Source organism: Centropristis striata, chromosome 9 (assembly GCF_030273125.1).
Source record: "Centropristis striata isolate RG_2023a ecotype Rhode Island chromosome 9, C.striata_1.0, whole genome shotgun sequence".
In the NCBI taxonomy this organism is placed as follows: Eukaryota; Metazoa; Chordata; class Actinopteri; order Perciformes; family Serranidae; genus Centropristis; species Centropristis striata.
Genome location: NC_081525.1, coordinates 12,544,907 through 12,559,112, shown reverse-complemented (window position 1 = coordinate 12,559,112; position 14,206 = coordinate 12,544,907). Strand labels below are relative to the sequence as shown.

The window sequence follows — 14,206 nt, the reverse complement described above, 5'->3', positions numbered from 1 at the left end:
GAAAACAATTAAGTACAGAGGGATGTAATATGAATGGATTTAATTGCGATAATGTTGCTGCATGTTTCCAGCCTCACCTTTGAACCCATAATCTCAACATTGACCATAAACCTACATCAGCCCGGCCTCATCACAACCTTAACAAGAGCCCTCAAGGCTGGGATTTAACCCCTCACTGCTCTGATAGAGTTATTCAACAGGCTCCAATAAAAGGCTGGTTTGTGTGGTCGGCTACAGACTGTGGAAACCAACGAGTGGAACTTAAGTACCCTGGGATGACTCTCCTAATATCCTTGGTGTAACTCTCTGATTTGTTAGAACTTGGGTTGGGCCGGTGTATAACATAATAATTAGGTATGATATAAACATTGGAGCCACCAGGGCATTTGGGTCTTTATAATGCAAATAACTCAGTTTAAATAATATAAATGACAAGCCTTTTAGAACATTACTTTTCCTAAAAGTGTGTTTTGGATGTTTTCTGAAGTCTAGGAGGTATTTAAGTAAAATACACAAGATATCTGAGCATTCATACCTCTAACACATGGTCACATAGACGAAACTGATCCTACCCCAATAACATAGATCGGAGAAATTTAGTATATGATGATTGTGCGATGCATTCAAGCTGCTATACATTAACCAACACAGCCTGCCACAGGTCAACACACTCAACTGGAAGGCTTTATATGGCTATTGAATGGCTAACAACCACAATGGCTGTTTTCAACACAAAACAATGGAAATAAGACAGTGAACACTGCAGTTACATTTTAAAGCTTGTGGAAGGGATATCATCGCACCATTGTGCTCATTGGAGCCACATGCCAGTTGGGAAAATAAAGTATGTCTCTGAAATTGATTGTATTTAATTATTGTAAAGCAAATTTGTCCATCTGGGCTCCAGATGTGCAGCAACTGAATGCACATCAAAATATATATATGCATTGTAAATTCAATCAATCAAACCGGTTAACTCTGTGGAGTCTTGGGCTATTTTTTCCATTTTTGAATCCTTTTCGTGTCTTTGTAAGTCATTTTGTGTCTTTTTTGGTCATTTGTGTCTTTTTTTAGTTATTTTGTGTCTTTTTTTGGTCATTTTGTGTCTTTTTTTGTCATTTTGTGTCTTTTTTTTGTCATTTTGTATCTTTTTGTGTCTTTTTTAGGCCATTTTGTGTCTTTTTTTAGTCATTTTGTGTCTTTTTTGGTCATTTTGTGTCCTTTAGTCCAACTTTAAAACAAATTCATGCTCAATAAAGAATTTTAAATGTGAACAAAGGTTGCAAATATAACATATAAGAGGGTTACATCCAGTTCTATCATTTTATACAAAATATATTTGACCTTATCTCCAGGTTTACTTGGTATATCATCATCATACTGAAACTGGCCTCATGGAGTGTACAGCCTGAACTTTAGAGGTAAATGTACAGTAGGGCTCCACGCTGCTTTGTTTTCTAGTCTGGATGTGATGAAGGAGTCATTCTTTGGAGCTTTTGGTGACTCCAGAGGGTTAAAGCCAGTACACCAGACTGGCAAATCTAGCGCTACAGAATGTCAGGCTGTCAGCATCTAGAGTGGATTTATACGATTACTATCAACTTGCTGTTTTCTAAAATCACTTAGCAGCGTTTTTGAAAAAGCAAAGCTGTTGTTCTGGCTTCTGTGACTGGCACCAGCCGCTTCTATTCAACACATGGCATTACTTCTTGTTATTCTTCCTCAATGCCTGATGTAAGGTCAGCTTCAGAGAGCACAACAGGTGTCCCTCTCACTCTCACTCTCACTCTCTCTCACACACACACACACGCATAGACACACACAGACGCTTCATCTAAGAAACCTGCTGGCTTTGGTCCACTGATTCCTCAGTGAGCGACATGCATCATTAACAGCTTTTAAACTGCAGGGGCATCCTGCCTTCAGGATCTTCTGCTAATAATAAGAAGGATAAAACAGTAACACGGGATAAATGTTACATATGATGGTTAATATTGGTATGCACAGTTTAAAGTGAAACTACTTTTACACTTAGAACTCTTGACTGTAAAAAATGTTTGTAGAAATTCCAGTAAAAAACTGTCAAATTGCATGAGATATAGGGCGTAAAATAAAAAAACCGTAGTAAACAGTTTTAATTACCATAAATCAAGGAATAGTACAAAACTTTTGAAAAACTGAAGCAAACACAGAGTAATATTTTTAAATGTAAAAATATTAAATTGTCAAAATGTAAAATTAATGGACAAATTCCATACAAGGACACAATTACCCTTAAATTAAAGGGACTTTTCAGTCTGAATTATCTATTTACATTTAAATTTACAGTAGAAAACCCACTCACTGTAATTTTTACAGTGAAGCTCTGCAGCCACAGCTGCCGGTATTTTACTGTAAATTAAACTGTTTTTTTTACAGTGTTGCTTGTGCACCTCATTAAGATGCATTTAAGTCCATTTTTCTTAATATTTCTTCCTTTTTGCAATACTGTCTGACGTCTTATGACTAAATATGTTTGTAGAAATTCCCGTAAAACACAAATTCAAATTGCATGAGATATAGGGCGTAAAATAAAAAAATGCATATCGCCATAGTAAACACTTTTAATTACCATAAATCAAGGAATAGTACAAAACTTTTGAAAAACTGTAGCAAACACAGAGTTTAAATGTAAAAATATAAAATCTTCATGTAACACACACACACACACACACACACACACACACACAGACACATAGACACACACAGACACTTAGTCTAAGAAACCTGCTGGCTTTGGTCCACTGATTCCTCAGTGAGCGACATGCATCATTAACAGCTTTTAAACTGCAGGGGCGTCCTGCCTTCAGGATCTTCTTACAGGCCGGCCGTCCCCCCCCCCCCCCTCCTTACAACATCCCACCCACTACACACACACTCACACTGTTACTAAAGAGGCTTAACAGCCCATTCCAAAAAGCCTGCATGGGGCATTTGTACTCCATAAAAAAAACCCCGCTACAAGCTACAAATGGTACTTCACTGAGTGCCCTTATGGAGCATACACCAGTTGATGGGCTGATATGGTTAAGGGCAGCAGCAGGTGAGTACAAGCGTTTTCTCTCCAACACACTTTTTTCCAATAATTGCTCAAAGACGCGTGAGAATTGTAAGAAGTGAAGTCTTTTAACAACTTATGAAAGCATACATACATATACATATTGTAAAGTGTCGAGGATGTGAGGTGATATCTGAAGTGGTTGCAGTGTGCAGGTCTTTTCTTTGAAGTGACTGCATTAGCAGAGTGATGGAAGGTAATCCTTAATGAAAAAGACATTTCTCGTGGTGATTTTCATCATCACAACACGCATTTGGCTGGTTCAGAAGGTCCGTCGCGCTGCTGGATAATGGATCCTTCTAACTTGCCATTGAAAACATCACACAATCACATATAGAGCGCCTTATATCCAACAGTGGAGCTTTTAAATGGGTGCCAGCATTTGATGTCGATATTATGCAGGTGCATTTAGCAGCAGCTGGTGAGGATGTGTTGTTAGGATTGAGACTGAAGGCTGTGCTTGGTATTATGGGATATATATATATATATAGCTTATATAGTGAAGCAAACAGAACTGGCATGTTTCTTAAATTACTGTTAGTGTCATGGAGCTGAAGCAAAATCCTCGTAAATACACTGGAATTCAGTCCACGAGATTAAACATGCCTTAAAGCGATTAGGAAACAGTTTTGAAGGTAGAAAAGCGATAAATAATGCGAATACTATGAGGTGGGATCTAAAATGGCTTCAGTGGACAGCACAGTCAAATGAATGATTGTGATAAAAGGGAAATTTACATATTTTAAGTAGTTTGAAAGACCCACAGGATACAAATATTGTGCATTGTATACAAATTTGAAATCCTGTTATATCTGTCCGATGAAAGTATTGCTTCGAAAGGGCTACTGCGTTTATTTTAACGGAATATTCTCACATTTTCGTAGTATTTAGCGGAACATTTTCGCATTTCACGTATCAAAAACAAACCTTAAAGCTTTAATTTGATTAATGCTGCTACGGTGGTAATGATGGTAAATCATATTATTGTCAGTATGAGCATATAATAACAGAAATTATCACGCGAAGCGATAATATCTTACAGTAATTTTTAAAAGCCGGCATACATCGCTGCAAAGAAAATGCATAAATATCCAAAGATTTCAGTCCCGAAACACTGAAAGGCAAAGCGACATTTCTTCCCAAAATCACAGAATGAAATCATATCAGCAAACACTGGAGATCAAAAAGGTGCAGTGTGTCTTTAATTCCCTGCCTTTGTGGCGGCGGCAGCAATAGCGAGGGCATCCCAGGCGAACCACAAAGCCAAGGGTTAAAGACGATACCATGCTGACTCTCTCTAAACGACATGCCACGCCATTTTACCAGCTCTTTATTTCCCCGTCATCGCAAACCAGCTCCAACTTCCTGCTCGCTCGCATGCCATTCAAGGACAGGCAGAACAGGAGGGAAAAAAGGCGGAATCAGTTTCAACAACATTAAGGGAAGGTCATTGTCTGCGGGCTTACCCTGGGAGAGACGCAGAGGGCCTGAACCTGCCACAACCTATCCACAGCGACCGGGAGCGGGACCTGCGAGAGACCAGAACAACAAAGACAGTTTGTGACAAAGCTGAGGCGCCGCAGTCCGAGAGGAGTGAAATCAAATGTGACATTTTTCATTTATTTGTAAATGCCTCCTTGGCGGCACACTCACTCGAAACGACAGTTGGGCTCTTACCAAGTTAAGGGGAGCTGATGGTAGAATAGAGGGATCCTGACAGAGGTTGTAATGAGATGCCGCATTAGGGCCGCTCTCTCATCCACTCTCCCCTCTCTCGCCCAGGAGCACGCCCTTCACTTCCAATCTACTAGCCCAACAATTTGGAAACGGTTAACCCTGTGAAAAACTACACTAACCCTCTTTGGTGCTCTGATAAAACATTCTTTGTGGGTTTATTTTGTCAGAGATGTCTTTGATGCTACAAATGCCTTTGTCAAAAGGATTTTGGAGCATTTGGAGCCTTGGGAAGGTTGGAAAGTGATTCACAATACCTGCCCAAAAATATATGAATAGGAGCATTGTCTGAGGCTGTAAAACACTGAACTGCAGTGATGGAAGGTAACCAGTGTGAGTACATTTACTCAAGCAATGTATTTAAGTATGCATTTGAGGTACTTTTGCCAAGCTTTAGAATTTCCATGTTATGCTACAATTCAGAAGGAGAACTTCTTGTCGTTGGTATTTTTTTCTATGATTTCATATATTAAAAAAACCCTGATATGCTAACAAGATGCAATGAATTAAAAAACAGTGATTACAGACATTATTTTGGCTTGTGGCGATATTTTGTGGCCCCTACTTTGATATGAAAGTTTAATGTGAGTCTTATATGAATGGCACTTGTTGTGGAAGGTCCCTTTAATTACTTGTTTTGTTAATTTTGTGTTCTTTTTTAATAATTGTGTGTCTTTTTTGGTAATTTTATCTTTTTTAATAGTTTTGTGTCTTTTTTAATAATTGTGTGTCTTTTTTAATGTTTTTGTGTCTTTTCTGGTAATTTTGTGTCTTTATTAAATAATTTTGTTTCTTTTTTTAGTAATTTTGTGTCTTTTTTTGGTCCTTTTGTGTCATTTTTGTGTCATTTTGTGTCTTTTTTATAACTCTGTGGGGGTTTTTTGGTCGTTTTGTGTCTTTTTTTCTAGTAATTTTGTGTCTTCTTTTGGTCATTTTGATACTGCCTCCAGCGGCCCCCAGGTAATTTGAGTTTGAGACCCCTGATGTAGACTGATACTGTCTACACCCTGGGCCCACAGCTTGCAGCTGGTGCCTTTTTTATTTATTTTCTTATATCTCAAAGAGAGATGCTGATCGACTACCCCAACAATTAGGAAATCCTAACCCTAACACTGAAAGAAGCATTTTGAAAATCGACTGACTTTTAAACAAACTTGAACAAAGTTTACAGGATAGAGTCTTAGAGTCTTCTGGCTTTACAGGGGAAAAAAAACAAACACAAAAAAACAACACAATTTAAAAACTTAAGTAAAAGTCCTAATGAAGTGACTCCACAAGTAAAAGTCCTGCATTCAAAACTTACATATGTAAAAATACAAAAGTATCAGCATCAAAATGTAAAGTATTAAAAGTAAAAGTACTCGTTATGCAGAATGGACCCACTCAGATTGTTTTATATATTTTAAATATATTATTACATTATTATTATTATTGATGCATTTATGTAAGCAGCGTTTTACTGCTGTCAAAGTAGGGCTCGTTTTAACTTCTTAATATACTTTATATGGTTGAATTTGTAAACATGCGTAATCACTTTAAATTGATCATGTTTTTTGTTAAATTTCAACCTGAAAAGTAACTAAAGTGGAATAGAAGCATAAAGTTACAAATGTGGAAATACTCAAGTAAAGTATAAGTACCTCAAAATTGCATTACAGTACTTGAGTAAATGTACTTAGTTACATTACACCACTGCTTTTAATATACATGTATCTATATTTGATTTTATGCTGACGAATGTGTTTTTTAAGTTCCAAAAATTGTATACATGTTTTCTAGCATTGGCAATTTGTGATCTGTGAAATCACAATGTGTTTTCTCATCTTGGTAAGAGTGCTTTTGACAAACATAAAATGTTCTCTTATTTGTTTATATCAGTTTTTTATATCAGTTCCTGCAAGAGACCCATTGTATTGCATTTCTAAATTGTCCATGTGTAGTTAGAGGTTCAACCAAAGAAGAAGAGATCCCCATTTTAGCTAGTATCCAGTAATAATTTGAGATGTAGTTGATACTTTGAAACACAAGGGTTTTACTTGTTATGGAGTAGTTTTACATTGGGAAAAGGACACTCAAGTCAAGAATCCTAGTTCTTCTTCCACCACTGCCTAACTGTACAATACGTTGTATAGTGCATCATAACATGAGTGTTATACTTCACACATTGACACTTTAACTATGAGAAGTTACTTCAGCTGTACCGAGAGGCCCTTAACATTTGACATACAGGAAATACAAAAACCATTATGTTTTAAAATGATTGAACAACCATTAAAAGTAATGATTGAGTCATAATTCCCCCCACAAACTGGGTCAAGCTGGAAAGAGGTCTCAGTGGAGGAGCTTGCAAGGAAAATGAACTATTACCCTCTACAAGTATGTGTAGTGCCCTCTAAACTGTCCTCACAGATTGAGTGTGCTATATAGTAGGCAGCAGGTGAGCAATGAGTTATGTACTTCATTAGGCTCAAGTAATTTCCCTCCCAGATATAATGTCGCCTTCAATCCATCCTCACAGCCATCAGCTATATTTAGCTCTCTGGACCACAATGCCACAGCTCATCATAACAATGTAGGTAAAGGTGTTTAGCTGCAGCCCAGTTGCACAAGGTGTATTTTAAATTGAAGAAAGATCTTGTTCTATATTAAAGAAGTGATGAGAGGATATTTTCCCTGGTAACTAATTTATCATCCTTACTTATTTAACTTAGCCTTTAATAATTCTACTGCTGTAATTAGTTTCATCAGCAGCATGATACTGAGTCTCTAAGATATTCATTTTGAATTTGAGTAATATTAGGCCTTCACTGGACTGTAAAAAGTTAATTAAACATAATCCATTTAATTCTGTAATGCACCAAATGGCAAAGTTCAGGATTACCAGTGAACACTGCATAGCATGTAGCAGCTAGGAACAGATGTTTCCAACAGGAGTTACGAAGAGAAATTAAATGATGGATCGTTACTTTTTGCCTTTTGCCCTTTTAACTTTGTAAAGGTAAAGATTGTCAATGGCCAAAAAAGTGAAAAGAAGAGGATAGTTTGTTTTACTGCACTATAGACAGATATATGAGGGGCCTAATAGGCCATAATCCATTCTTACCTCTCACATACACAAAAAATCTCTCACATTCACAATTTTACCTCTCACATTCACAATTTCATCTCTCACATTCACTAAGAATACCTCTAATATACACAATTTTACCTCTCACATATGCAATTTTACCTCTCACATACACAATTTCACCTCTCACATACACAATTTCACCTCTCACATTCACTAAGAATACCTCTCACATACACAATTTTACCTCACATTCACAATTTTACCTCTCACATTCACAATTTTACCTCTCACATACACAATTTCACCTCTCACATACACAGTTTCATCTCTCACATTCACTAAGAATACCTCTCACATACACAATTTTACCTCACATTCACAATTTTACCTCTCACATTCACAATTTTACCTCTCACATTCACAAAAATTACCTCTCACATTCACAAAGATTACCTCTCACATACACAATTTTACTTCTCATACACAATTTTACCTCTCACATACACAATTATACCTCTCACATACACAATTTTACCTCTCACATTCACAAAAAAAGACATCTCACATAAACACATTTTTTGTGTGAATGTGAGAGGTTAAATTGTGTATGTGAGAGGTAGTTTTTGTGCAGTGAGAGGGAATAATGAAATATGGCCCATATGGCCCCTCATACAGATACACGAGTTGCTCTTCTTCTTGCCTTTCTGACAGAGTAGCTATTAGCGGGTCTAGGCATATTTGTTGCCCCAAATGGTCATAATACACGTTTCATTGCAAAGGTAAGTGCAAAATTGGACTTACCTCTGGTAACCACAGCCAACAGAGCCTCTAATCAATATGTTTGCATACACTTTTTTTCAATACTAATAGTGCTCAATACAAATTGTGCTGGAAGATGCTAAAAGTATTCAGCAAATACAAAGGTTTAAAAAATCAACTGTATACTTTAGTATAAATGATAAATATTGCACAACAAACTGCAGACACTTAACAACTAGCTAGCTTTTTAGCATCTAGCAAGCTAAACTTACAGATTTTTGTCTTTGGGACTGACCATTGTTCCGACTCATTGATACATGTGTCCTACCACCAATATTCCAATAGTCCAAAAATACACACTGTGGTTAACAAACGGTTAGGTGTAGGTACTAAAACTATTTGGTTATGGTTAAAGAACAATCACCTCTTTGGATTATTGGCTCTGTTGAACTAATGGGACATCAGAACAATGCTTTGAACCTTTTTCTCGGGGAGTAAGTAGAGACCAAAACAGAGCTAAAGTACCTGTATCATGCCTCACTTTAGCGGATCAATCAGGTGCGGAATTGTCTAAATATTCCTATCGATGTCAGTTTTTGAGCCATAACAAAGATCAAATTGTAGCCTGTAACAGAGCTGGTAAAGCTTGTTTTTAGCCTGGCCACTTGCGAGAAATTCCTAACCATGTTATTTTTGGTCCCTATTGGCTGGTTAAGAGGAGTCAGGAGTCAATGTTGGTTTAAACAGTATAAAAAGTTCTTAAAAAATATTGAATCATGGCAACCATGAGAGGTCCTTGAGCACAGTTATAAATGTGCACCAGCAGCATGCAAGATTAGCAATGGACAGACTGATACAGATAGTACACATACAGCCAAACACATAAACAATGACTGAGTGTTGGGAATGTTTTTTGATATATACGTTATAAAATTCAAAGCTGTGGTCAGTTAACTAGTCATTGGCTTGTATTATGTTAAGACAAAAGCTTATTGCAAAATCAATACAAAAGGTGCTGCAAAGGTCAGCAATAAAAGAAGAACAGATAATATTCTTGACTTCACTCATCTAAAAGTTGACACGAACTTTCACTCAGTGCCATGCATGTGCCCTAAATCTTCCAATATGTCCTAGTCATAACTTTAAAAGGGGTTATATATGAACTCCTTAACTCAGAATAAAGTGTTGGCTCAGCTGTAAGGTAACTAAACCAACCAGCCTCACTGTGTGGATGGTGTCAGAACTACTAGATGACTGTAAAATGAACATTATACCCCTGTTAAGTGGCTGTCCATCAGGACCGAAGCACTTCCAGGCAACATGCCAATTGCGACATTAACATATTATCCACCACTGAAATTACACCTATGTCAAGATCCATAGGAATCCTTTAGAAAAACCTGGCAGATGTGGTGAGTATAAGAGACACTCACAGATGTCTCAGTCACAGCAATTGAATAAAAATAGCCTTGAAATAGCCTGTAACCATGCATTAAGTTCCCCACAGCAGGGGGCTACTAAATGGTTATTTTTTTATGAGCATTTTGACATCCTGACTTTCAATTTAATGCTTTGACAGTTTGAGTAAGTGGAAGAAAAGACGTGTCACAATGGGCCTTTGCCTTGGCAAATTAAATACATATTAAGTTATATCTGTAACTTGGGCATTAGGGGAGCCTGACAATGTGGAGTAATGAACAAAGACATTAGGAAAAGGTGCTCTCCAAATACTGCCTACGGCTTGGTCACACAAGCACCCCAGTGCATTGAAATTTGCTAAAGTCCACACTTGCATTTTTAAAACAAACATCTTAATACTGTATTTAAACCAGACACCCTGCTCTATCCAGGATACAGACTATACCCATGCTTTAGTATATATGAGTACATCTTGATTTCAGATGACAATATAGTTGGTTTGGATGGTTCGATCCATAGGGTGCTAGTATGATGGTTTGAATGGTTCAATCCATTGGGTGCTATTATGAAGGTTTGAATGGTTCGATCCATTCGGTGCCAGTATGACGGTTTGGATGGTTTGATCCACAGTGTGCTATTATGATGGTTTGGATGGTTCGATCCATAGTGTGCTATTTTGATGGTTTGGATGGTTTGATCCACAGCGTGCTGTTATGATGGTTTGGATGGTTCGATCCATAGTGTGCTATTTTAATGGTTTGGATGGTTCGATCCATAGGGTGCTATTATGATGACCCCCCCAAAAACAGAGAAGTCCTGTGAATGTTACCTTTTTTACGTCCAATTGTCCCCATAACATTGCTGAATTGTCAGCAGTTGGTGTTAATTTCAGGTCACGTTAGCCAATCTACAAAATTCATGAGTTTGCTGGTATGGATTCACAAACTGGTGTCTGCATGATTGATAAAGGACAGATTAGATCGGAAACTCAAAACTGTTAGCTAGTGGAGTTAACAGTATAGTGAATATCGGTCGATAAGCGATCTTGCGTTAGCTAACTGCACATCGTTTTCCAGCCCCACATGGTCCATAGCTAAGTAGCAGTCGAGTAATGCCTGACAGCTAAAGCTAGCAGGTAGTAAACAAAAGTGGAAAACCATCAAATATACCATCAAGAACACAAAGGTAATATTTCAAGCTCGTCACCTTAATCGGGATCTCCGGAGCTCAGCTGAGCAGCTCTTCCTGTCAGTGTGTGAAATAAGCTCATAACATTAGCTCAGCAGACAAACTGCAGGACACTAGCAGGATCACTTTCCATTGCATCTGATATCTTGAGCTTTCAAAGGGACATATTATGCTTATATTCAGGGTTATACTTGTATTATGGATTTGTATGTTTACATGTTTTAATGTTTTCATCAACAATGCACATTTCTTCAGTGTATTCTATAATTGCATTAGGGTGTACGGCTAATATATCTATGTTAAACCCTCAGATCATTTTATTATTGTTTTTATTTGCAAAGGCGGAAAGTACATTGACTCAAGTACTGTACTCTACTGTTATTTGATTATTTCCATCTTATGTAACTTTTTACTTCTACTCCACTACATTTTAAGGCAAATGTTGTTCTTTTTTACTCCACTACATTTAGCTGCCAGCTTTAGCTACTTTTCAGGTCGAGATTTACATAAAATTTATGATCAATTTAAAGTGATTAGACTTTTTTTTAATTTTTTTATTAAATCTTATACCAGTATATTAAGTTATTATATGATCCCTGTCTTTACAAAATTAAAAAAACACTGCTTACATAAAATCATCAATACAAATAATGTAATAATATATTTAGAATATATAAAACAATCTGAGTGGAGCCATTCTGCATAACAAGTACCTTGACTTTTGATACTTTGAGTACATTTTGATGCTGATACTTTTGTACTTTTACTAAAGTAAGTTTTGAATGCAGGACTTTTACCTGTAGTGGAGTAATTTCAGTGTGGTATTAGTACTTTGCTTAAGTAAGGGATCTAAATTCTTCTTCCACTACTGAGTATTAGTCAATATGTGTACCAATTTCACATTATTGTTTATTCTGATCGATTAAAGCTGTAACCCTGAGTAAAATCACTAAGTGGTACATGTGAACTCACAAATAAATTATTGTATGAGGTTATTTAACTTCACCTTCATATCTTCTTTGTCTTGATTTTCTGTAATTCGCATAAAACTTTGGACAAATATTGTATTCTGGGTTATATATATGCACACATGGACCAAAGGTCAAATGGAGCCAATGGATTAGGAAAAGTGTCTGAAAAGTTTGGAATAGATTGTGATATCCTTGAATCCTAAAATAACAGTCTGACTGACATAAGCTCATATGCTGCCATCAATGCTACAGTATATGTTGTTCCCAACAAGGTGGGTAAAAAATTAAGTCACGCTCCTAACTTTTATTGTGTATTGTGTGCCTGTAGAGCAGGTTTAAATGAGATCTCTGCAAGTTTTATGAATTATATAGTACATAAGTGTTATTAAACCAATATTGGCTCGGGAAATAACAGAATAAGAAAAAAAAACATTATTTCTAAAATTACATTTAGTCTTTGCATCTGCATTGTAAAAAAATGTCTGTAGATTTTACGGTGAAAAACTGCTGCCATGACAGTAAAAGAGCGTAAAATGATAAATGGGTTAATTCCGTGTCAGTAACAATGATACACTAAGTATTTACACTATGTATTTATCAGCCAAAAAACAGTATTTTTATACATGACATACATTACTCCACTGTAAAATACTGGCACCGTGTTTGTAACAAAAACATACTGTAATACAAGCCATGACTTTAATTTTTGCAAAAATACTTTTCTCACTGTTAAATGTACTAAACACCATATCTCTAACAGAAATATACTGTAATATTTGATGGTAAAATCTAGGAAGCATTTATAAAGTATTTTCTGGTCAATTATATGGCAGAACAGTGTTTATTTTGATGGAAAAACTTTTTATTTATACGGTAAAATATGGAATAAAATGGCAATCTCAAACCTGAAATCAACAGTGCTAATATCATTTTACCATTATATTAGAAAAAGTTGCACTGTATTTATTACGGGAAAGTTCAACCACAGCTGCCGGTTTTTAACCGTAAAAACAACAGTTGTTTTTTTTTTTTTTTTTTACAGTGTGCAGTCCCTGTATTTTGCATTCTGTACAATCTGCAAGACAGTGTTCAAGAGTGCCCTCACTTCCCTGCAACAATAACACTGCAACAGTAAATACCTTTTTACAGAAGCTACCTGCATCATAATGAAAGTTATCCTCTGAATAGCTCTGGAGCATACATACCTGCCTTTTTTAGTATTATAACATTATGGAATCTCAGCTCAATTAAACATTCACCTCAATTATTGTGCTGTTTCATCTTCACTTAAGAAAATGTAGGTTCAATTTCCCAGCACACTTAACCAAAGGGGAGTGACCTTGCCTGACATGGTATTAAATGGACCAGCAAGAATGTTTTTTTGTGGGTATCTAAGAGGAAAGGCTGGCTGTTTAAAGTCAACCATTTTCCCATTCCTCTATGTCATTGATGCCTGACAGGCTGTAATTTTCATTCTCTCACTCCAGCGGAGCCTACTGAGCTGGAGATTATGGAGATGACGGTTTGGATTTTTAAGCACCCTCTCCATCCACTTTTAAATCTCTATAATGTCTGAGCATAAATAAAAACAGATGCCTTTTATAAAACAACCGGGCAGTGGAGCTGAATAACATTGTGCTTCAGTGAGCTTACATTTATTACTGTCGCCGTTGAGTGAACACTTCCTCCACTCAATGTCAATCGACATGTCAATGGAAAGCCCCTTTGACTAATGGCTCTAGGAGAGCCTGGATTGGAAATCTTGCGTACAACATTAATTTTCTAATTTCCCTGTCAGTGTCAATTTCGTCATTCATTCTATCAATAATACTTTATTGCTCATGTGCAAAGGCCACTTAAGGTCTGCCTATTATTAACCAATTATTGACATGCACAACTGCTGCCAATTGGAAACAGAGGTTTAATTAAATCTCCAAAATCAGTCAATCAGTTGCATTAGTTTAATTT

General features: G+C 36.6%; 1 protein-coding gene across 1 annotated transcript in view; it reads right to left on the bottom strand.

Annotated features, from left to right (window-relative positions):
* LOC131978137 (inactive N-acetylated-alpha-linked acidic dipeptidase-like protein 2) overlaps nucleotides 1-5,333 on the bottom strand; it is a 787,053-nt gene extending 781,720 nt beyond the window's left edge. Inside the window, exon 1 of the mRNA XM_059341659.1 lies at nucleotides 4,564-5,333. Coding sequence (XP_059197642.1) covers nucleotides 4,564-4,709 — 146 coding nt within the window. The 5' untranslated portion in view covers nucleotides 4,710-5,333. The remainder of the gene's footprint in view (nucleotides 1-4,563) is intronic.
* Between the last annotated feature and the right edge of the window lie 8,873 nt (nucleotides 5,334-14,206).